The sequence below is a fragment of the Notolepis coatsorum genome, assembly GCF_963971535.1.
Source record: "Notolepis coatsorum genome assembly, chromosome: 8".
Classification (NCBI taxonomy): Eukaryota; Metazoa; Chordata; class Actinopteri; order Aulopiformes; family Paralepididae; genus Notolepis; species Notolepis coatsorum.
This window is the reverse complement of record NC_140172.1, coordinates 62,049,330-62,074,859: the sequence shown is the minus strand read 5'-3', so window position 1 is coordinate 62,074,859 and position 25,530 is coordinate 62,049,330. Positions and strand designations below refer to the sequence as shown.

Genomic DNA, 25,530 nt, shown 5'->3' with positions numbered 1-25,530 from the left:
GGTATAAAAAAAGAAAAATACATACAATAATATTCCATTTTATAGACAATAAAAGAATAAAAAGGAATAACACATATTAAAACCCCTTTGGTCACTACTTCCAGCTTCTGCTACTTATGAGCTATAAGTAAAGGTATTTCTAAATAGCCATAACTCCCACACAAAGTGGATTTAGATTCTCAATTGCAATGTAACTGGCCCAATTGGACAGAATGCTGTATGCTGTTGACCAATGAAATTGTCAATAGCTACAGGATTTTGCCATAACACAAAGATACCTGGTCTAGTTGTCATAATGTATCAACATCAAGGATCCTGTCTGCAAACATATTTTCAAATCAACCAATCTCTGAATCTGGTTGACCGAATCGACCTAATCGAATTATCCAATAAATAACCAACCAAAAATAAACAATAATGATGTTGATTAATTGAGCTCTTGATACAAGGACTAACACTAGACAACAGGTACATATCCATTTTAATAATAGCTTGTGGCTCAATGAGACATTTTTATTTAAGTTCCATGTGGATACTCTAGCTTCCAAGCTGCGACAGAAAATTGGCTTCCTTTACATTAATAGATGTAGATGTAGACGTTTTCTCGTGATTAGTAGAAAGAGGATTATTGAAGTAGTTTTCTTATCAATTTGGATGGACTATGGTGATGTGATTTATAGGCATGCTGTGGCTTCAACTTATTACTGGTGACAGATGTATAAGTATGATCTCCGACCACTGTGTGTCGACTTGTAACTAACTGTCTTAGCTGATTTGTTATTGTTTATTCTTATTTGTTGTGCCTATTATGTATGGATTTGCTGGCAACTGTGTCTTTGTTTTGTAAGCTTGTCTTCTAGGGTTTGTTATGTTGGCAATTTATGGCATATTTCCCATCTACAAAACAAACTCTTGTATGTGAATATAACACATTTATATAATGTAAAAAAAATAAAATAAGATACATTTAAATGAAAATTGGGGCTTTTACATGAGTTTTCTAAATCTTCACAAAATGTTGTCTTCATGTCTCAAACTTAATTTGGAAAAAATAAATAACGCACATCCTCCGTTTGTTGGTGCTGAGCCAAACTGTAAAAACAGTAATACATAAGAACAAAGCGGGGCTCGCAACTCACTTGTAGTTCCAAGGTGTTTTAATAGACAAAAAAAGGCAGTAGATGCGACGTTTCGACCTTACCGGTCTTCCTCAAGCATGCATACAACACAAGATGTATCAATCATGCAAGTCTTGGGACCGCCCCTGATCACCAGGTGGGGCTGGTTTTTCAATCTATTTCACTTCCTGTATAAAAATATGTCATCTTGTGTTGTATGCATGCTTGAGGAAGACCGGTAAGGTCGAAACGTCGCATCTACTGCCTTTTTTTGTCTATTAAAACATCTTGGAACTACAAGTGAGTTGCGAGCCCCGCTTTGTTCTTATCAAACTTAATTTGGAACATCTTCAGTGATTTGTAGCAGATCTGTTGAATGGGTTCTGAATAGTAACAGTTTGCATTATGTGATAAAATGGTCATTGCATATGAAATACAGCAGTGATAAAACATAATTGTATCACTGCTGTATTTTGGCTTGAACTCATAAATTGCGGCTATATTTGTGTGTGTTAAACCCGGACCTAAAGACAGATTGATTGGGTGACAGCTTGTTCAATTGGCCCTGGAAAAGCTCATTAACCGCAACCCCATTGCTGGGCACAAGCACATTCCTATTTCTGTCCATCTCTCACTTGTTCTTCCCTCTTCTGTTGCGCAGTTGTGGATCTGGTGTACTGGCGGGATGTGAGGAAGACTGCGGTGGTGTTCACCGGGCTGGTTGTGTGTCTGGCCAGTTTGTTCCAGGTCAGCGCCCTCACCGTTATCGCCAACATCTGTCTGGGCATTGTGTGTCTCACCTTCCCCCTTCGCCTCTACTACAAGCTGCTGGAACTGCTGCGCTGGAACCCTGACTGTGAGCACCCCTTCCAGTGAGTACCCCACCCCATCTATCTGGTCTATCTGGTAAACGTTTTCAAGAGTAAACATCCTAACCATGTCACAACAACAGTCATAGTGTATATTTTCAGTTTGTTTACCAATAGGTTAAAGTGTTATTAGTGAGATTTTAGTTTTTGAAATGTGTTGTTTTGATCGCTGGGATCCGCCATTTTGATAAAAGCGACCGTCGCTGAATGAGACGATTGTAGTCATTTTGAGAAAAGGACATCCAGAGCTCTCAATGAGCGTTGGAATTTAAAAGAAACTACACTTCCCAACGGCCTCTAGCTGCCTTCAAACAAATGACTAGTGTATGAATTATTTTAATTTGTCTTATTACTCTGGATTATATGCCACACAACTGAACATTATTGGCATATATTGGAGCGCAGTTAGTCTCCCCTATTTTGAACATTTAGCAACCATCCGATTTGAAATCAGTTTAAAAATGGCGGAGCTGTTGCAAGAATAAAAAACCTACTGTACATACAGTAGATTTCATTCTCTGTTCTTCATGCACACCTGGGCCCAGGAGTTCAAAACTTTTAATCCCCATCTGATCCGATCAGATTTTTAAATCCCATTTTTGTGATCCAGGATCAGACAACTCGGCCAGATTTTGTCCCGGTATTTCAAAGCAATCCAGAATAGGATCACCCTGATCCAGATTCAGACTTTTCAAGATTACTAGATCCTGAATATCAGTGCTTTAATCCTATACCGATCTCCATCTAGTGGATATGAAAAAAAAGGAAGACAAGGAGTGGACCACATTGCAGAGACATCTATAATGTCTAATTATATTGTTAAATACATAAAGGACATAAAATCACAATGGAATTGTAATTAAAGAAATACTCCCACTAGGGTAACAACAAAAAAAACATTCATTCAAAGGCAGCTGATCATCCAGGCGTGCTTTGAGGGGCTGAATTCTAAGTGAGGTTTCAGTTTGCTGAAGGTGATGAGTGATGACAGATAGACTTTTTTTTTGTTGAAGATATTTTTTCTTTAATCTAAATACATTTGTGATTGACAATCTTTGTTATGATACTTTTAAACTTTTATAAACATAAGAACAACATAAGAAATGTCTTATTTTTATTACAACTGTCTTATTCTTATTACTTGTATTATTGCACAATCGCTGCGGGCATGACCACCCGCATTTCACTGTATGCTTGTATGCCGTGACAAATAAAACTCTTAACTTGATCAGCATTTGGTTGAAAACAAAATAGGCCACCACAAATGTGACCAAAAGATAAAACATTTTACTGATTTGCCACAAAGGCTATAATTGTGTATTATTTCAGTTAACAAACTTTGCCATTTTATTTATATTGAAACGTATTTTTAAATAAATTGTATAGTACATTTTGCTCTGGTAATCCACTGGAAATCCACCCCTCTGGTGGGATCAAGATAATCCAGTTTTTTGGGATCAAACTGATCCCAATCCTGTGTTGTTGGTTTGAACTACCCGTTTTGAAGATTTGATCCAGATTAAAGCTTGGATTTGATTTCCTGATCTGATCGGATATCAAAGTGATCCTAATCCAGTTTTTTGGTTTTGAACTACCCAAAATCCAAATCTGATCCAATCAGATAGGGATTAAAAGTTTTGAACTCCTGGGCCCTGGTGATACTAAATCCAAATTGAACTCTGCCATTGGAAAGAGTAGATTTGGCCCGATCCATAGTGTGCAAGTTGGCTATAATAAGGTCATTTATAGGCCTCATATTCTATATTCTATAATAATATTTCAAATAGCATGGGTCCGGATGGCAGAATTCAGTACTGTATCTACAAAACCTTCTGTTTAATCATCTTCCCTTTATTCATTTCCTTAGATTTTTTGTACACATGGTCTCAAGAAGGTACTGAACGAGCTCCTATTCCTATTCTCCTTTGTTTCATCACAATTTAAGCAAGCCTAGTAATAGACACAATATTTCTGACACTGGGAATACATTCACTGAGGTCCATATATGTCCCTAGATACCAAGGACATGCTAATGGGCCTTGTAGAAGTGGAGCAATCTTCCAATTACTTAGGTATGTTTTTTAGGCGGATTTTCAGAAAATAGGGCTCCGGGCTTAAGAGGGTGCATAGATGGGTTTCTCGTCCAAGTCATTCAAGTGTGCGCACGCATGAAGGAGCCAAAAAGGAACATAATCCTGGTCAGAACAATGAGGCAGACAACAATATTTGCATTTGTTAGCCTTTCTAATGATCAACAATCAATCCATGCCATTGTACTTTTAGTCAGGAGTGTCATGGTTTCTCCATAGAGCTCCATTATACTTTTAGTCAGGGCAGTGTCATGGTATCTCCATAGAGCTCCATTATACTTTTAGTCAGGAGAGTGCCATGGTTTCTCGATAGAGCTCCATTATACTTTTATTCAGAGCAGTGTCATGGTTTCTCCACAGAGCTCCATTATACTTTTATTCAGAGCAGTGTCATGGTTTTTCCACAGAGCTCCATTATACTTTTATTCAGAGCAGTGTCATGATTTCTCCACAGAGTTCCATTATACTTTTATTTAGGGGAGTGTCATGGTTTCTTCGTTGTACTTTTTCTTTTTGCGCCGCAGCTCAACACAGGTAGTGGGCAACTCAGTCATGTGATTCAGCAGGTATTGCTGATTGGCTGGTATGTTTATAAACAAGAAACCTGTCTATGTTCTGAGTTTGGTCAGATTTGCTCACACTCGCAACGTGTGCTCACACACCAAGCTACTTGATTGTTGTAATATATTATATATAGTCTGGTAAGAAACGTTAAAAGAAAAACTCCATCTGTAGTTAAAACGTTTACTTCTGTGTTCTTCATCTCGTGCTTGCCTCAACGACTACCGCCCTGTAGCTCTCACCTCCATAGCCATGAAGTGCTTTGAGAAGCTAGTAAAGGGCTACATCTGCTCCTCCCTCCCCATCAACCTGGACCCCCTGCAATTTGCATACCACCCCAACAGGTCCACGGAGGACGCCATAGCCCATGTGCTGCACACAGCAGCATCACACCTGGACAAGAGGCAGGGGGACTATGTGAGAATGCTATTCATCAACTACAGCTCAGCATTCAACACCATAGTCCCCTCCAAACTCATAGCCAAGCTCAGGGACCTGGGCTTGAACTATGACCTCTGCCAGTGGGTCTTAGACTTCCTGACGGGCAGACCCCAGGTGGTGAGAGCAAGCAACTGCACCTCCTCATCCATCACCCTCAACATAGGGGCCCCCCAGGGCTGTGTTCTCAGTCCCCTCCTCTACTCCCTGTACACACATGACTGTGTGGCTCAGCGGAACAACAACACAATCATCAAATTTGCTGACGACACAGTAGTGGTGGGCCTGATCTCTGCAAACGACGAGAGGGCCTACCTGGAAGAGGTCAAGGTCCTGGCAGGATGGTGCCAGGAGAACAGCCTCTCCCTGAACGTCAGCAAAACAAAGGAGATGATTGTGGAGTTTAGGAGGTCGGGGGTCAGGGACTACAGCCCCCTCAGCATCGACGGGGCACCGGTTGAGAGAGTGAACAGTTTTAAGTACCTCGGAGCCCACATTTCCGAGGACTTGACATGGACCACACACATTGACAGTGTTGTGAAGAAGGCACGACAACGCCTCTACTTCCTCAGGCGCCTAAGGAAGTTCCAAGTCAGTCAGAAGATCCTTAAGAACTTCTACTCATGTACAATAGAGAGCATCCTGACTGGCAATATCACCTCCTGGTTTGGGAATAGCACCGCACAAGACCGAAGCAGACTACAGAGAGTGGCACGTTCAGCCGAATGCACAATTGGAGGGGGGCTTCCCACTCTCCAGAACATTTACAACAAGCGGTGCAGGGGTAAGGCTAAGAGAATTATCAAGGACTCCAGCCACCCAAACAACTGCCTCTTGGAACTGCTGCGTCAGGCAAGCGATACCGGAGTCTCATGGCAAGCACAGAAAGACTCAGAAGAAGCTTCTATCCCCAGGCCATCAGGTTGCTCAACGAACAATAACACTATGCAACAACCATCAAATGCACTCACAACACACACATCCACACACACACACTCACTTTAAACAAACAACACACTGCAGCACCCACTCTCCACACTTTAGAACACCTAAACACACTTTATATTTATTGATAAAGGATTTGCACTACAACCCATACCTCAGTACACCTTACTGTAAATTGTACCTAAATTGTACCTCATGCCATTTCGGCTTTGCACTATATAGTATTGTATATTAATATTGCATAGTATATTGTATATTGTATGGTAACTCATTTACTTCTATTCTGCATCGAACATTGTATATACTGATCACTGTGTCTACGTACGTGACTTCTATTTTTACTCTATTATTACATGCTATACTATTTTATTTCATACTTATCTCTTGTCTAGCACAGTCTCTGAAGCGTAACAGAAAGAAGCATTTTGTATAAAAGTATTCTGTACTTCTGTAGGACAACTATTAAAGAAACTTGAAACTTGTTCTACCTTTATTTAATGAAGCTGCTGTGGATAACTGAATGGCCATTTCCATTTTAACGCATTTGATGGAAATAAAAAAAAAAAAAAAAATAATACACCTACAGAGCTTTTAGAAAGGTGTGGAATAAAACTATTGCTTTCCCCCCCAAAAAATATACTTCCCATTTCCCCATGTGGAATGTACATAGGGAAATGGGATAAATGACATGCTGGTACTCTAGTGCGACATCTAGTGGCTGAATGTTATCCATAGCACCTTTAATATAGGTCTTTGAGGTCACCTAAACATGTCTTTGAAGTTTTTTGCTGAAGAAAACACTCGGGAACATTCTTCCGCTGGAGAGGGAGATCTTCTCTGTACTTCCCTGAAAATTTAGTTGCATGTGTGATGACACTAATAGGTCAAACCTCTCATAGTCCTATACTGTATGTAACTTGACACCTTTATCTTCAGCAAACACACAAAACATACAGTACGGTTATCCTATAACCATAGTTATGAGTATAGCGAGCGCTCTGCTCGTAGTGGAACATATCCCATATCAGTCTAATACTGAATACATTTCTTCACATGTACACACCCATCCGCCTGGCCACACCCCCATCCGCTCCTCTACATAAGCGGGATGTGGCCATACTAATAGCTCCTTCCCAAGGCTTTCACCACCGAAGACCACATGGTCCTTCCTCAGTGAGTCCGAGCAGAGCGCTCACTATACTCATAGGATAACCGTATGTTATATATCGTAATAGCTTACGCTCTGCTCGTAGTGGAACAGGAGCAGAGCGGAAGCTCAACAAATGTACCCGCTGAGGCCCCCCACAACCATCAGAACCAGGGAGGACCCGAGCCCCCGGAACCCCCTAGTGGGGCCCATCCAAGAGCAGGCCCTTCCCCCCTACAGCACGCCGCCCTGAAGCACTCAAAGAGGCTACACCCCCACAGCGGCACCAGGCAGCGCACCGGGGAGACAACCCCCAAAGAGGTTGATCCCTCAATCCAGGCAACAGGTCAAAAGGACTCAACCTGTGCCTGGAGCACTGCGGACTAGACAGGCGCCTAAGGGGTCTGCTGAAAACAGCACCCCGGCGGAAGGGGCGTTTGGTATGCTGTGCACCATGTCGCAGCCTCCACAAAAAAACCCGACCCTCTAGAGCAGTGGTGCCCAACCAGTCGATTGCGATCGACAGGTAGATCGCGGGCTGATTTCAAGTAGATCTTGATTAATAAAATTTGATTATAAAAAAAACATTTTTTTTTTTTTTTGCTAAATCAACTCTTCCTCTCCTTGTTAACTACAACAAGCAATGCTGTTTGTTATTTAAGATGAGGTCGGACTCGGCACTGACAGATTTGTGTTCATTATGCTGCTTTTATAAAGCCTCAAATGACGGCTTACAATATACAATTTTGGCTGGTAGCTCTCGGGCTAGGTGGTAAATAAAAAAGTAGATCTTGGTTCAAAAAAGGTTGGCCACCCCTGCTCTAGAGAGGCCGAGGCAGAGAAGGCTGACACAATTGGCAGACGTCATGAAAAGTGAGGGGGCACACTCGCAGGCAGACGGGTTCAAGCCCGGCCTAACCCGAGAGTCGACTCTGCTACCAACACACCTGGAAACCAACCACCACCCTATGTTTAGTTTAACAGGAGGCGGTTGTTCCTATAACCCCCCCAAGAAAAAACTCAAAAACACAACTGTGGGTATACACCGGCTATACAGCAGTACAAGTGTTTCAGTTCTCAAGAAGGGGTTAACCCAGGCCAACAGGTCGACGAGAACGAGTCCGGACCTGGGCCCGGCGGACCGGGACGTACACACAGGGATGCCAGAAGGGTACAAGAACCACCTCGACAGCCCCCTCTCAGCCCCGCTAAGCAGGAGAAAAGAGTGCGAAAAAAAGAATGGAGAAGGACCAGGCTCCTTTAGCACAGCGCAAGGTACAACACAATATGGACCAAGCAACAGTGAAGGATAATACGCAGTGACATAACCACGAACATCTCCATAACATCAACCCTTGCAACGCCCGGGCCAACCCGGCATTTTCCCCCCGAAAAAGCACAAGTCCTTCAGGGTACCAGAACAGCAGATCTGCGCCCCAGCGGACAACGGGTTAACTGACCTGGTCCGGCGGGACCAGAACCAGTCCCGTGTCCTAATCACGCCACCATCCCCAGTCCTAAGAGGGGGGTAGGTACGCGTGTCGACCTAAAACATCACAGAGGGCGCCACCAAGACGGTCAGAACATAAAAGCACCACGCCCGGTGGCCCACCCCAAAAGCGTGAGACCCCTCCGCCAATGCTTTGATCTATTCCGTTATCTCCCCCCAGAGATGAACGAGAATTCATCGAGACTAACCTAGTACACTGGCGCTCGGAAGAGACAAACTCCATCCTAGTTGCCCCATAAAAACGCCGTTTCCATGATGAGCAACCAAGGCGCGCAGGCCCATGCGTGGTTCCACACAGAAGCACCCAGGGCCAGCACTATGTACACGTCGAGACCCAAAACATATCAATGGTAATTCTAACAAGAACCCAGATAACGTTCCCTCCAAGCCGCCTGGGAGAGCGGCAGGAAGCCGGCCAAGAGACACAGATATGGGTCCCATATGACGCGTCCGAGGGAAAACACCCCTGTCAACCCTGCTCTGTATAAAAGAGAGGAGACAGGGAACCCCCAGAGAGACTTCCCACGTGAGTAATAATTGAAAAGATATATGTAACATTGAGCTACGTGACCAAAAGCTCAAGACATATGCAACAGAGCGCAGAGCAGAAAACGTCTTTAAGTTCTCACGCACCGCATAACTCATCTTGACAATAACAGAGGTCCACAACAGGCACGTGCACACATAGGGGTGAAGGGGTGCCCGGGCACCTGCCTTTTTCATTTTTCATTAGAAAGTGCCCTTTTTATGCCACCCCCTTTTTTTTTTTTTTACTGTTGCACATATAGATATACTGCCCTGCCCTTCCAAATGAAAGATGTCACGATAGCATCTAAATATTAGGTAAAGAAAGAGAGAGAAATGCCACCCCTCTCGTAAATAATAGGTCCTTCCAGCCTGGATTCGTTCTGACGGAAAACAGAATAATTTTGATTGACAGTCGAGTCTGCCAATTACGTCACACCGCTTGTACCCGCCCTGCTGTTCTTAGCACCAATCGGCAAGCACTATTAGTTTTTGACTTCCTGAATGTCCCGTGTGCTGTAACCTCATTCCCAGCTCTATCTCAAGAGATAATGTGTGCTGACAACAACAAAGCTACAGTGCTAACAATAAGCGATTTGGCTGGATGCAGTCTGGACAGTGGATAAACATCAAGACAACAGTCTGTGACTGTGGCCTGTGGGACAGTGGACATAATACTTCATCAAGCCCTGCTGACCTGGACCACGTTTCAACTAACAAGTGAGTTAATGCGGTCTCTCTCTCGCTCTCTCTCTCTCTGTCTCTCTCGCTCTCTCTCTCTCTCTCGCTCTCGCTCTCTCTCGCTCTCTCTCGCTCTCTCTCTCTCTCTCTCGCTCTCTCTCTCGCTCTCGCTCTCGCTCTCTCTCTCTCTTGCTTTCTCAACACAGCGCGCCCGCAGCTGTTGGTCTGGAGCGCATATTGTGTTATTAAAGGGACACTATGTAGTTTTGGTGACATCGGTGAAACTGAATGTACCATAGACTTGTATTAACCAAAAAAATCGGGCTCGCTCGCTGTGCGCGCTCGCATCGCATTTTATAAAAGATGCCCTTTTCTACTTTTTCGGCACCTGCCTTTCTAAAGTCCTGTGCACGTCCCTGGTCCACAACATGGAGCCTGAAAAGAACTCACGGAAGTCTCACAACCAATAGAAACGCGCCCAGTGACGTACTCTATGGCGGGGGGAATTCCGTGACCCACCTGCACAAATATGGCGTGGGACCAGGGAACTCCCCCCCCCCCCCCCCTCTCCCTACCCCGTGACGCGCTGACCCAACAGCGTGACAGGAAGCCCGAAGGACAGGAGGTCCAACCCCCTGCCCACCTGACCAATCAGAAAAAAAGGGGAGGGAGGTTTATCAGTTCACCCCTTCATGACCCCACACCCCGGATACGATGAAAAACAACCAGCAGCGATGATACCCATGTACCTAGCATGCTACATGAAAAGCGTATATCCACTAGGATAAGCTAAACCAATGCACGCCAGCCACAGACGACAACTTTGCGAACGGGTTTTATATACAAGGCTTTAGGCTTATTGTTAAGAGCTACAGGCAGTCTCTATCTATCTCAATCACCTACTCGAGATAGAAGACTTTGGCCGCTCGATATCCCCCAGCGAGGTTCTAAACTCGCCAAGTTCTCGAGTCAATTACTATTTCTGTCAAGTTTACTTCATAGTCACTGGTCTAGTTATATCCAGTTGATATGAAATGTAAGCATAGAAGGGTTGTTAACCTCTTCTTGTTTGTAATAAACCGAATGTATGTCTAGGAGAACTCTTATAGACTATAATAACAATAATATTATTATTATCATTATCATCATTTTACGAAAGAACCCATATTAGCGTACTAACACGTAATCATTATTTGCAAGCTTGGTGATATTACTTCACTGTCTAATAAGTTTTACTACTGCCAATAGCATATATATATAATATATAACTTTAGCTGAACAGCATTAACCATCAATTGATTCAATCTGTACCATAGGACATAGTCACCTTAGAGGAAATCAGGGCGTCGGCCAGCATCGTGGCCCATTGCTGGCAGAAAGCAGTGCTCGAACTCAATGGATAATTAGAAAAAAGTAATCTTTATTTCAATGAAGTTACAAAAAAGGACTGTATTGGATATGTCCATTACAGTTTAAAAGATTATATAATACAAAACATCTCATCTCTTAAGATCGCAAAGGCCTAACACGGCTTGTGCCTGCCAAAGCAAAATCCTGCATCGCAACAACTCTGTAAAATCTGAACATCTGAAAAATCTGTCTCATAGCAAAAAACTCTCTTTGTCATTTTGAGCAAAAGAGCAAATGAGCTAAAAAACAAAGCTTTGTCCGGGGGACTCCACTTTGAAAAATAGACCGATTCCGTTCCCTACGGTATCGGCTGCTAGAAGAAAGTGTCTGCAAGCTAAATCTGAAATTCTGAGATCTCGAAGTAGGAGCAGTCATTTTTATATCATATCAGGACCTCTTTGCCATTGGTCCAAAAAACAGTGATGTAATTTCACTAGCCAATCAACATCTCACACATCAGGACTGACTCTCCTCACCTCCTAGTTGTCATTGGCTGCCGTCTATTCCACTGGATTGTAACTTGAAAAAGTACTTGTAACGTTTTTGCTGGAACAGAATACGATATTGTGGAAAGTCCCTCTGGAGCAGAGAGGCTCCGTACATTCCTCTTAGCTCCAGTCACAGTAAGATAAGAAGACGAGGCAGACTGCCGTAATATACAGTACATAGCCCAACACATACATATACAGATATATACAGATACACATACATGTATAATACAGTACATATATAGTACATATAGTATATACATATATATACACATACCTGTACCAATCATTGGTTATATGTCTACTCTATGCAGGCAGGACAGGCAAGGGTTAACATGTGCCAACCTGCTATTTTCATTCTGGCTTGTGCAGAGCAGCCCATGCACTTTACATATAGACACATACAGTAACATATGCCTAGATCTAAAACAGATATATACCATAAACATATGCTTAAACCTTTTAAATCATTCCATTGATTCCATTCTCCAGGATCACGCAAGATATTGTAGTGTACACAAGTTACTGTTCCAGAGTCCACAGTCCATAGTTCTCACAGTTTTACACAAGTGGGAGGAAGAATATACAGACATTCCTCATAATCATATATAATAAAAATAAGAACAGGATGTCATAATAACCAGTGTCACTAGTTGGCTGTGACACTTCACACCCCCTCTGTCATCCTGGTCGGTCATTTTCCATTGTCTTAATAGCGTCTGTACTGGGGGACGAGATGACGATTGCGGGGTCACGTGGCTGTGACTCTCCACACCCCCTCTGTCATCTTGGTTCCCTGTTACCCTGGTAGCCGGCGGGAAGACTTGCATCTGTTGTTCCCTGGCTGGACGGCCCAACAGGATAGGGGTCACGTTGTTGCTTGGTATCCGGCGGGAAGACTTGCATCTGTTGTTCCCGGCCAATGTACCCAGGTGTTGTCGTCTGAAGACAACACCTGGTGGTCATCTTGTGGTCACCCCCTCTGACCTCTTGGATCTCTCCCATAGTTTGAGGTAGGTTGAATTGTCACTTCTCGGGCGACCCCACGGGTCCCCGAGAATTGTAGCAGCAGTCCTCTTATTGAAGTGTGGTTGGACTGGTCGTGTGACCCTGTCCGTAGACCACGTAGGACATCACAGATATAGTCCACAGAGGACTCATTTCTTTTCTCTCTTTCAGGTCCATTCAGGGCTCTCGTCACCCTGAAACCTGGGTCCAGGCCGATGTCTCTCTTGTTCGGTCTAGGAGGTCTAGGAGGTCTAGGAGGTCTAGGAGGTCTAGGTCTAGTTCGGTCTAGGAGGTTCGTCCCTTGGGTACCGAACTCTCTCCCTAGATCTTGATCTAGATGAGGACCTTGAGGATGCTCTGGAGCTTGACCTATCCCGGTCTTCCTCCATTTCTGAGTTCTGATCTGGGTCAGTATATTCCTTTTTGCCATTCGCTGCGTCGTCCACTGACTCCGGGGGACAGCCCCCCCGTCTAAGAATGCCCCTGGCCCTAGATAGGGCAGGTTCTGATCCTTCCGGTCCGAACTGTACTGTCGGTCTCCTTGGTGTATCCTAAGGAGGGAGGTCGGTTCATTCCAGGATCGCAACATATTCACTTTGATCATCTGATCCTTTATAGAGTGTACAGCTCTCTCTGCCACCCCGTTCGTATTGGGCTGGTAGGGTACAGAGTATTGGGCCATTACACCCGCTTCCTCCAGTAGTTTCAGTCCTGCTTTCAGATACTGTTAGCAATGGCTAGTTAGCCTACTAGTAGCTCCTGTTCGCAATGGCTAGTTAGCCTGCTATTTGCTCCTGTTCGCAATGGCTAGTTAGCCAGCTATTCGCTCCTGTTCGCAATGGCTAGTTAGCCAGCTATTCGCTCCTGTTGGCAATGGCTAGTTAGCCAGCTATTCGCTCCTGTTCGCAATGGCTAGTTAGCCAGCTATTCGCTCCTGTTCGCAATGGCTAGTTAGCCAGCTATTCGCTCCTGTTCGCAATGGCTAGTTAGCCAGCTATTCGCTCCTGTTCGCAATGGCTAGTTAGCCAGCTATTCGCTCCTGTTCGCAATGGCTAGTTAGCCAGCTATTCACAAAGTAGAGTTTTTCTACTTAAGTTCTGACTTTAAGTAAGCATTTAGTTACTTCAAGTTCAAGTGACTTTAGGGCTCCCTAGCCCTGTTGGTCGCGAGTAAACGCCACTTCAAGTGGTTTCTTATGAACCCTCTCTTGTTCCTGATAGATTTTTTTACCTCTTAGGCTGTCTGCTGCGCTTTGCAGACCTCTACGTCACTCATTGTTCCAGATCTCGAGCACTTAGGAGGAGTCTTGGTTGGAGAGGTTTGCTTGCTGATAAGACCAATCTTGAGTAAGGTTTTAACTCAAATCTGTAATAAATTTTACTCCAGAGGCACCTGACAGCAGTCATTTCAGTTCATATTCTTTCGGCTGTTAATACCTATTCAATTAGTATACAGCCCAACTCACTTGAACTCATGTTCTAAGCCCCAGAACCTCCGATCCGTTTTTCGACAGACCTATAAACCAGTGACTTGGCCGCCTAAGCACCACAGCGTCCTGTATGCTGAAGCTTCCAAGTCCCCACGAATCTGATAGGCCCGTCGGATACAGAGACCCTGATGCTCGCTCTGTCCCCCCGCGTCAAGGTGCTAAGCTTGATGAGAGTTTGCAGAGTCTCAATTTTTATCCATAGGCGCCGGTGAGTGTACATCTCATGCAGCTGATATGGTTGGTACGGGTGCTAACCTACCAAAATAGTTACTGTCAGGTAATCCCTTTTGAATGAAATAGATTACAAATTCTTTCGTCCTCTTTACTCTGGTTTTAGAGAAAAGACAGACATCTTTACATAGTATACTTAAAATGTATACAAAATGAATGTAGTATTCTATGTCATGTTTCTTCCTAAATGACAATAACACTACATATCATTCCTCTTGACAGATGAGCTGAATGTCAAGTGCAGTGTGCACTTGCTTGAGTGTCACGTGTCAGGGCCCCAGAAGGTAAGGATACTATTGATTCTCCTTCCGGGCTTTGGATTTCTCCCTTTTTGCCCTCATCTCTGCTTGCTGTTCTGGGGTTAGTGCCCCCCAATCGTCTGCAGAGAGGTATTTGATGTCGGAAGACTCCGTTTTCCTTGTTCTAGCCTTAGCTGGTGGCTGTTGCTGGGCTTTGGGAGGCCGAAGTTGAGCCTTCTCATCTCGTGGGTTCTTCCCTTTCCTTTCCCCCTTATTGTATCTGTGTTGAGAAAGCATTTTGACTTGGTCATACAGCATACATTCAGTACGTAACTGGTCTCCTGACCATGCTGCGCATTTGGCTGCCAGAAGGTTATCCCCTGGTACACCTATGAATAGCTTTTCAAGCAGTAAGCCTGATCCTTGCCTAGGTGTTCCACGTATGACTGATTCTGCTGCAACAGTGAGAGACAAGCTTCCGTCTCGCACCTGTGGGATTAGTTTCTCCACCATGTTTTCCCCTGGATCTTGACCGGGGATTCTTACTTCTATTTCCATCATTTGGGCCATTGAAGCCCCTTTGGGGATCTCCAGTCCTTTGAGGTGTCTCAAAATGCGAGCGGCATCCGGGTCATCATAGAGAGGTGACCCATGGAAAATCTGAGCAATCCTGTGGATATAAGCAGCCTGGGTCTCCCCTCGAAGCCTTTCTGGGGCTTGTTTTTTGAGCACTTGGGTTTTGCTTAACAATTCTTGTGCTTTGTTGCTTTCTCCATATTGGGTGCTGTCATGCAGACTCCTGCCTGTATGTGAACTCTTTCCTCTCGGTCGGTAAATGTCTCCGGGAGATTGGGCTAGTATGGAGTGAGGGCTCACTTCCGGTCGGTGTTCCTCTGTGCTGTGTCTCAGGGCTCGGATTGGGCTTATGGACGGGGCCTCGTTCAACCAGTGTCTTTCTCTCCTGGCTATTTCAGCCATGGCCCTGTCTAGCTTGTACACCTGTTCACGTAGTATGTCATAGCCTGCATGTAAAAGTATGCATGCTCGTATGGTTCTGTTACCCCAGGGTGAGACAACACTTTTTCTGCCACGGGTGACCGGGCTAAGGCCTGAGCCGATCCCCATGTCACGGGATATGCTGGCATAATATCCCCTGTTTCCTTTCCTTCCAAGTCTCCTTCACTCTCTTCGGAGACGTCCTCCAATCCTGAGCTCCAGGTCAAGCCCGAGGGTGACTGAAAGGTGGTGCCTTTCAGAGTAGGCCCCTTGCCTATAGGTCTCAGTTTGACCGGTTTCGCTCTCTTGTTTCAAGGTCTAGGAGGTTCACCCCTCGAGTACCGAACTCTCTCCCTAGATCTTGATCGAGATGAAGACCTGGAAGATGCTCTGGAGCTTGACCTATCCCGGTCTCCCTCCATTTCTGAGTCCTGATCTAGATCAGTATACTCCTGTTCGCTACTTGCTGGGTCGTCCCCTGACTCCGGGGGACAGCCTAGAAGTCTATGGATACTCCTGGCCTGAGAGCGCGCAGGTTCCGCCTTTTCAGGTGCAAACTGTACTGTCGGTCTCCTGGGTGTGGATGATCTCCCTCTCTCCGCTGCTCGGGAGGAGTTCTGGGAGTGGACCTTTCTTTCCTGGGAACGGGTCCCGACCCCTTAGGGTTCGGAGGGGGAGTGAGAGGTACCAATGCAGGCTCATCGTCCTCGTCTTCCTCACCCTCCCCTGCTCTATCCAAGGCCAGGGTTATTGCCCAATGCCTCATGGTCCCTAGGTTCCACCATGAGACGGATCTCCGTGTGCTCTGCACTCCTTAGGCTTGAGATCGCGCTGATTACGGCTTTCCCCAACTATATGCCTCTTTGGCCATATCCTCGAGACCTGCCCCACATCAGGTTTATGGCTAGTCGGTAGGGCATGTCCTTAGTACCATGGCCAGCATAGATTTCCCTTTTCTGCAGTAGGTCCTTTATACGGGACACCAGTCTGTCCCAGTTTATGTGTGAGGACTTTATCTCCTTGTATTGGTCTTGGCTTAGTGTCACATGGACAATTTTCTCCGCGTGAAACACCTCATAATCACACTCTGTGATTACTGCCTTGCCTGGTTTCAGGGGCTCTTTGGTCCTTTTTTCCATTACCTGTTTCCTCAGGTTCCGGTAGTAAGAGCCTCCTGCCGTTACCATGCTTGTTTCCCATCTACCATAGTTTGTCAATGACAGTCCAGTGAAGGTGAGGATTGACCATGGTGTATCAGAGTTATCGGTCCAGACTGGGTAGTTAGTGACTGTTATGTCTGGTGATTGTCTGTGAGACCTTGTAGATGTCACTCTCACCCCTGAGTGTTCACCACGGGGAGATATATAGGTTGCTCTCGCTTGCCTCACTTCCTCGTGAACACGTGGTCCTGGGCTTATGCACTGCAGGGAGTGATCTCGCCCTGGTGTGGTTGATCCCCCCAGTGTCGGGAGGTGTCCCTTGGGTGTATATTCTCCCCGCTCTCCTAGGTAGTCTAACCCCCTGTCGGGTGTAAAAACTCCCAATCCATCATCCAAGGGTAATTCCTCGTCCTCGGTGATGTGGGAATGATTGTGAGACATCCTGTTCACTTCCATTAGCTCTGGCTTGGTAGCCAGCTGTTAGCTCATGTCTGGCTAGGGCCAGTTCACTTCACTGGCTTGTTAGCCTGTTGGGAGCTAATTAGCTCTTGGCTAGTTAGCCATCAATTAGCTCCTGGCTTTGTTAGCCTGTGGTGAGCTAGTTAGCTCAGGCTTGTTAGCCGATGGTGAGCAGGTTAGCTCTCGTCTGGCTAGGGCCAGCTCATTTCCAGTTAGCTCTGGCTTGTTAGCCGATGGTGAGCTAGTTAGCTCTCGTCTGGCTAGGGCCAGCTCATTTCCAGTTAGCTCTGGCTTGTTAGCCGATGGTGAGCTAGTTAGCTCTCGTCTGGCTAGGGCCAGCTCATTTCCAGTTAGCTCTGGCTTGTTAGCCGATGGTGAGCTAGTTAGCTCTTTTCTGGCTAGGGCCAGCTCATTTCCAGTTAGCTCTGGCTTGTTAGCCGATGGTGAGCTAGTTAGCTCTCGTCTGGCTAGGGCCAGCTCATTTGTGTTAGCACTGGCTTGTTAGCCGATGGTGAGCTAGTTAGCTCTCGTCTGGCTAGGGCCAGCTCATTTCCAGTTAGCTCTGGCTTGTTAGCCGATGGTGAGCTAGTTAGCTCTCGTCTGGCTAGGGCCAGCTCATTTGTGTTAGCACTGGCTTGTTAGCAGATGGTGAGCTAGTTAGCTCTCGTCTGGCTAGGGCCAGCTCATTTGTGTTAGCACTGGCTTGTTAGCCGATGGTGAGCTAGTTAGCTCTCGTCTGGCTAGGGCCAGCTCATTAGCTTGTGGCTAGTTAGCCTGCATTCCAAGTGGGCTCCGTTTTGGTCGCCTCATGTAGCCTCGGGATAGGTAGCCATCCAGTTAGCATTCAGTTCGCTTGTGGCTAGTTAGCCTGCATTCCAGTGGGCTCCGTTTTGGTCGCCTCATGTAGCCTCGGGCTAGGTAGCCATCCAGTTAGCATTCAGTTCGCTTGTGGCTAGTTAGCCTGCATTCCAGTGGGCTCCGTTTTGGTCGCCTCATGTAGCCTCGGGCTAGGTAGCCATCCAGTTAGCATTCAGTTCGCTTTTGGCTAGTTAGCCTGCATTCCAGTGGGCTCCGTTTTGGTCGCATCATGTAGCCTCGGGCTAGGTAGCCTCCAGTTAGCAATGGTAGCAATGGCTAGGTAGCCTCCAGTTGTCTCGGGCTAGGTAGCCTCCAGTTAGCAATGGTAGCAATGGCTAGGTAGCCTCCAGTTAGCACCAGCTTATTAGCCGGTGCTGCCAGCCTGTATGGCTGCGCTGATGTCTCTCTAAACTGCCAGACATTTTAGAGAGAGGGTTTTCTTTACTTTCTTTTTCTTTAATCCAATTTTTCGGCCTCAACCGCTCCACCAGCAATGCCCCCACTATGCAGATGCCTTTAATTTGCCACTGCTTTTCACTGAGGGCCATACAGATCAATATCCTTTGTCTGGTGTATTCTAAAGCTCGGTTCTCCGTTTTTCAATATTTCTATTTTATTTTATTTTGGCTGTTATCTTACCGATCTCAGCCCTAAGCCAGGGACGCCATGTTAAGAGCTACAGGCAGTCTCTATCTATCTCAATCACCTACTCGAGATAGAAGCCTGTGGCCGCTCGATATCCCCCAGCGAGGTGCTAAACTCGCCAAGTTCTCGAGTTAATTACTATTTCTGTCAAGTTTACTTCATAGTCACTGGTCTAATTATATCCAGTTGATATGAAATGTAAGCATAGAAGGGTTGTTAACCTCTTCTTGTTTGTAATAAACCGAATGTATGTCTAGGAGAACTCTTATAGACTATAATAACAATAATATTATTATTATCATTATCATCATTATCATCATTTTACGAAAGAACCCATATTAGCGTACTAACACGTAATCATTATTTGCAAGCTTGGTGATATTACTTCACCGTCTAATAAGTTTTACTACTGCCAATAGCATATATATATATATAATATATAACTTTAGCTGAACAGCATTAACCATCAATTGATTCAATCTGTACCATAGGACATAGTCACCTTAGAGGAAATCAGGGCGTCGGCCAGCATCGTGGCCCATTGCTGGCAGAAAGCAGTGCTCGAACTCAATGGATAATTAGAAAAAAGTAATCTTTATTTCAATGAAGTTACAAAAAAGGACTGTATTGGATATGTCCATTACAGTTTAAAAGATTATATAATACAAAACATCTCATCTCTTAAGATCGCAAAGGCCTAACACGGCTTGTGCCTGCCAAAGCAAAATCCTGCATCGCAACAACTCTGTAAAATCTGAACATCTGAAAAATCTGTCTCATAGCAAAAAACTCTCTTTGTCATTTTGAGCAAAAGAGCAAATGAGCTAAAAAACAAAGCTTTGTCCGGGGGACTCCACTTTGAAAAATAGACCGATTCCGTTCCCTACGGTATCGGCCGCTAGAAGAAAGTGTCTGCAAGCAAAATCTGAAATTCTGAGATCTCGAAGTAGGAGCAGTCATTTTTATATCATATCAGGACCTCTTTGCCATTGGTCCAAAAAACAGTGATGTAATTTCACTAGCCAATCAACATCTCACACATCAGGACTGACTCTCCTCCCCTCCTAGTCGTCATTGGCTGCCGTCTATTCCACTGGATTGTAACTTGAAAAAGTACTTGTAACGTTTTTGCTGGAACAGAATACGATATTGTGGAAAGTCCCTCTGGAGCAGAGAGGCTCCGTACATTCCTCTTAGCTCCAGTCACAGTAAGATAAGAAGACGAGGCAGACTGCCGTAATATACAGTACATAGCCCAACACATACATATACAGATATATACAGATACACATACATGTATAATACAGTACATATATATATAGTACATATAGTATATACATATATATACACATACCTGTACAAATCATTGGTTATATGTCTACTCTATGCAGGCAGGACAGGCAAGGGTTAACATGTGCCAACCTGCTCTTTTCATTCTGGCTTGTGCAGAGCAGCCCATGCACTTTACATATAGACACATACAGTAACATATGCCTAGATCTAAAACAGATATATACCATAAACATATGCTTAAACCTTTTAAATCATTCCATTGATTCCATTGATTCCATTCTCCAGGATCACGCAAGATATTGTAGTGTACACAAGTTACTGTTCCAGAGTCCACAGTCCATAGTTCTCACAGTTTTACACAAGTGGGAGGAAGAATATACAGACATTCCTCATAATCATATATAATAAAAATAAGAACAGGATGTCATAATAACCAGTGTCACTAGTTGGCTGTGACACTTCACACTTATGTGCGAAACACCTGTGTTTTATGTCTAAAGAAAAACACAGACGTTTAAGAGAGGGTCAAGACCTCGGTACAAGCTACATATATGAGCACTTCTGTAGGCTAACACTCTAACCAAGTTGTGGACTCGATGCCATGTTTCCAACGTAACAGAATACACACAACCCCCTCAGATAAAAAACTGTAAAATGTAGGCACTCCCTCCACTCCTGGCCTTCTTGGACGAAGGCCCAGCAGCGGCGGCGGTGGTGACGGAGGCAACGGTTGCGGTCCTCTGCCGGCATTGCTTTCGTCGGCCATCACCGGTGGCATCAGGTCAGGGGAAATGGGGTTGGAGCACAGAGCGCTCCTCCTCCATCTCTCTGCAGGCAGCCGTCTTCTGCTGCATGGCCGACCCGAACAGCCCAGTATCGGAGAGGGGGGCCGTGACCAGGGGAATCCTCTTCTGTTTCGGCACCCTCACCTGCTCCAGCCAAAGGTGGAGCTGGGACAGAGTGGCCGGCGGCTATCGCCTGCAGCTGGGTAAGGTGCAGGATGGCTCTAGCCACTTGGGTGTGAAGATATTGATGGTGGTCATCCAATACCGACCCGCCCGCCATCATCCCCGACATGTAGCGCGCTAGCTGCGCGATGTTAGACGTCGCAGCTAGGCTCTGAGTCGCGGCGATGTACGCCTGGTCACTCCAATTAGCCATCTGCCTAGCCGATTTCCCTTGGGGAACCGGCTTCCGCAACGGCTCCCACACCACTTCGGGACAAAGTTTGGATGTCATCGGGCTATCAAGCCGAGGCACCCCGTCCTTTAGTCCCTGGACTAAACCCACCACCCGCGTGACTGGCACGTAGGCGGGGGTAAGGCCAGTGATGCGGGAGATTACCTGTCCCTGTTTCACGTAGGCCTCCATTGAAGGGAAGAATTGGCAGACAACGCCCGTCTCTCTCACAGGACGACGTTGCCAGAGATGACCTATCATCATGTCATCAGGGACAGGTGCAGGCAGAGGCTGCGGCAACGCCACGCCACGCCATTAGCGGCTGCGGCGTCCGCCATGAGCTCAGGGAACAAGGCAAGCAACTCACCTTGCGTACCTCCCTCCATGTCACTCGCGTCCCTCACGCACGGGAGGTTGCCATGTCGGGTGCCACCATCCGACGCGGCAAATAGCTGGGCATCTTGTCTCAGGGTCGGAGGTTCTAACCCAACACCGGAGAACAAGGGACCCCAAGGAGACGCAACACTCCCTGCCACAACCATAAAGGATGTGTTAGAGTATGAGGCAATGAGAACACTCATCTCACCTTATAACAGTTATTGTGTTGAAGTATGGGGGAATACTTATGGGACCAATATGAAACCATTATATACTACAGAAGAGGGCTGTAAGAATCACACATAAAGTGAATTATCGAGAACACACAAACACATTATTTATTAAATCTAGAATAATTAAACTTGAAGACATGGTTAAGTTTCAAACAATGTTAATTATGTTTAGGGCAAGAAATAATACACTGCCAGAAAAACTACAAAATCTTTTTCATTTAGAAAGTGAGTTTAGTAGGAGAAAATACAATTTTAAACATCAGTTTGCACGTACCACACTTAAACAGATGTGTCCTTCAGTTATTGGTGTAAAGTTGTGGAATTCTCTCCATAGCGAGCTTAAGGGATGTAATAGTATTTATCAATTCAAAAAAATTATAAAAAAAAAAATGTAGTCAGTATGAAAATCAAATGTGATCTGAATAGTGAGATCTTTTCTTTTTTTTCTTTCTTTTATTCTTTATTCTTTATTATTATTATTTAATTTTTTCTTGTTTAACTGTGGATTGTATAATGGTATAAATTATTATTTTGTGTAAATTAGATTGTACGCCAACCATTAAGTAAATACTTGTTTAGTTTAGGAATAAGGGGCAGGTAACTATAAGATTTATTCTTCTTCCTGCTCCTTTTGTCCATGGAATGATATTTATGATTGTGTAATGAAGAAACTCTGATTGTATTGATTCCATGTGGCAAATAAAAAACTCTGAACTGAATCTGAACTGAACACCCCGAGTTGGAGAATGATACGAATCCATTGGGGCATCAAACAAGAGCGCTCTCGGCCCCTCCATGTGATCCTCATTTTCCATCGGAAACGGAGACAGGGCAAGAGCACTCTCGTTCGGCTCCAGCACAACCCCTGCAGCTCGTCACCCTACGACGGGAGCGAGCAGAGGGGAAGAGCCTGCGTCGCAAATCCCCAGCCACCAGAGGAGCACTGGCGGGGAAACCAGGGCCGGAACCAGGCCATCTCACGGGAGACAGCGGCTCAACGGCCCCTCGGAGAGGCAGACTCACCACCAGGCGCCGCTCGGGCATATCTGACTGCCACGACCGTGGAGTCAGAGCAGCCCCACGACACACGGCGGATGCGGCAATGGAGAAGCGCTGGTGAAGGGTGACGTTGTGAGCGCTCGAACCCCCAGAAGGTGCAGACATTATGACTTAGCTTTTCTCGTAAATTAGCGAGAGAGAGAAAAAACAAGATACAATGTCCACGTAGCTCCTTTTCAACAACTATTTCGGCACTAAACTCAAGTGGTGTATACAGACACTTGTCGGTGGTGAAAATAGGGAAGGAGCTGTTAGTATGGACACATCCCTGCTTATGTAGAGGAGCGGATGGGGGTGTGGCCAGGCGGATGGGTGTGTACATGTGAAGAAATGTATTCAGTATTAGACTGACTATTAGTTCCACTATGAGCAGAGCGTAAGCTATTACGATATATAACTGATGTCTTGAAAGAATAATTTACTGCAGACTTGGAATTAGTTGACAATTAAATTAAAGGTGCTATAGATAATTTGGTAGCACTTTATAATAACACCCTGTTATAATACATTTATAAGGTATTTGTAGATAATGAACTAATCATGAACAAACCATTTATATACATTCATAAATTATTATTAAATCATTTATAACTATATTTGTATAACATTTACAGATTAGTTCTACATTATTTATAACTCATTATCAACATTGTTTGTACTTGATTTGTTCATCATTAAATAATGTTGTTTAATGTGTAGTAACACATTTGTAGATGCTTTGAAAAATGGATATGAAAAAACGACTATACTGTATCTCCATTTATTTTTCATGTTCAACAAATGATTTGTTAAGACATTCATAAAACATCTATAAATCATTTGCAGATGCTATCGTGGGGGCCAATCTAAAGTGAAGCCTATTCATCAAGTGTCTAATACAGTTATATAACGTATTTGCTTTCGCGTCCCGCTCTGAGCCTTACGAGATACCTCCCATCTCCTGGGATACCTAATGTATCTCCCACGAACAAATTACATGCACCCCACCTGTATGGGGCTCCGCCCCTTATGGTGGCACAGCCCATATAACCATGACTCTGGTCATGAAACACCCTTCCTCTATTTTCGTCCCAGCGTAATGGATGCGTGCACCATACGAGACTAGCGGAATGAAAAGATTAAGGAAGATTCGTAATGTTGAGGGCTTACCGGAGAGTTGTTTTTCCCTGGATTCTCCGGAGCTTGTTTCGGCGACACATGAGACCTGTGCTGGTGGTTCCTCGGCTGACGGCGACGGACCGAGGGGCAGCGTACAAGGTTTGGCTAACAGGTCGGCTTGTACAAAGGTGAGGTCTGTGTCAGTAGGCATCAATGTCGGTGTTGGTCGTGCTGTGGAGTATGTTTCGGCACCAGGGCCGGGGCGGCTTGGCGATCGTTCCACTGTAGTGGGCGATGTCCTGGCGATCCTGGAACATGCTGTTAACGCTAATGCTACTGCTGTTTTTTCTGCTGACGCTGATGTTGACGCTGGAATGTCTAATAATCCCCGCCGCGGGATTCCGCTTTTCCCTCCTCTTGCCAGCTTCATTGATGAAGGTCAGTCGGTGGTGGATGTGGGGGGGTTCGCTGAGCTCTATTTACCTTTTTTGCGGGTGAAGGGGCTGACGACGGGGTGCAGGCCGGGGGTACCTTGGCTAAGTAGCCAGGTAGCTTCTTTTTTGTGCCCAGGCGGGGATGAACGACGTTCCGCCCGGCCGTTGCTTGATAGCATGTCGGCTCGGAGGGTGGCAGTATGGACGAATGAGTGGTATACTGCTGCAGGATGGCATTTAGCGGCGGCCAGTGTTTTGGCTCAGCTGGCTACTTTCCTATCCAAGATGGCGTCGGGTTGTAGGTCTTTGGGTCCAACCGACACTATGAACGTGATTCATGTTTGTGGTGTTATAGAGATCTTGACTCAGTCGCAAGCTATAACTGCGGGGAGGATTCGGATGCTATCGACTTTGGTTGTTAGGCATGTTTGGTTGGAGCAGTCTCCTCTTGGGGAAGAGGATAGGTTTTCTCTCCTCACGACTCCTTTTTCCACAGATAGTCTTTTTGGGCGTTCTGTGGAGGCGCAGGCGGTTATTGATCCGGGTCCTACACCGCCTCACGCTGTGCAGCCAGGGGTGGGAGCACGGTCTCGTCAACGACTGTGGCGAGATCCTCGACAGGCGGCCATGTTTCCCCCGCCAGTGGTGCCCTGGTTGGAGAATCGACAGGGTATCGCAAGGCCGACAGTCTTGGACATTTTGGGTGATTTCAGGTTTGGTAAACCAACCCGTCGTCATTTTGCCGCGAGCAGCCCGCTCCCCGTTCAATCCTCTCTCTGGTACCCCCAGAAGTGGGGCTCTGAGCGTTCCTTTTTGGCTGCGGGCCGCGAACCTTCATTGAAGCGTATGCGGCCCCATTCTTCGCTTCTCATGGAGACAGGGGCTGACACCCAGTTGATGGCTGAGCCTGGGTCTGTCCGTGAGAATGTTCCGTCGTCGCGTGGTTCCTACACCGCAGGTTGTGGGTGGGTGGAACCTGGTGTTACAGC

The 25,530-nt window shown here is 45.6% G+C and overlaps 1 protein-coding gene across 1 annotated transcript in view; it reads left to right on the top strand.

Moving 5' to 3' along the window:
- rtn2b (reticulon 2b) overlaps positions 1-25,530 on the top strand; it is a 68,013-nt gene that overhangs the window by 12,595 nt on the left and 29,888 nt on the right. The window contains exon 2 of the mRNA XM_084320840.1: positions 1,780-1,990. Coding sequence (XP_084176966.1) covers positions 1,780-1,990 — 211 coding nt within the window. The remainder of the gene's footprint in view (positions 1-1,779; positions 1,991-25,530) is intronic.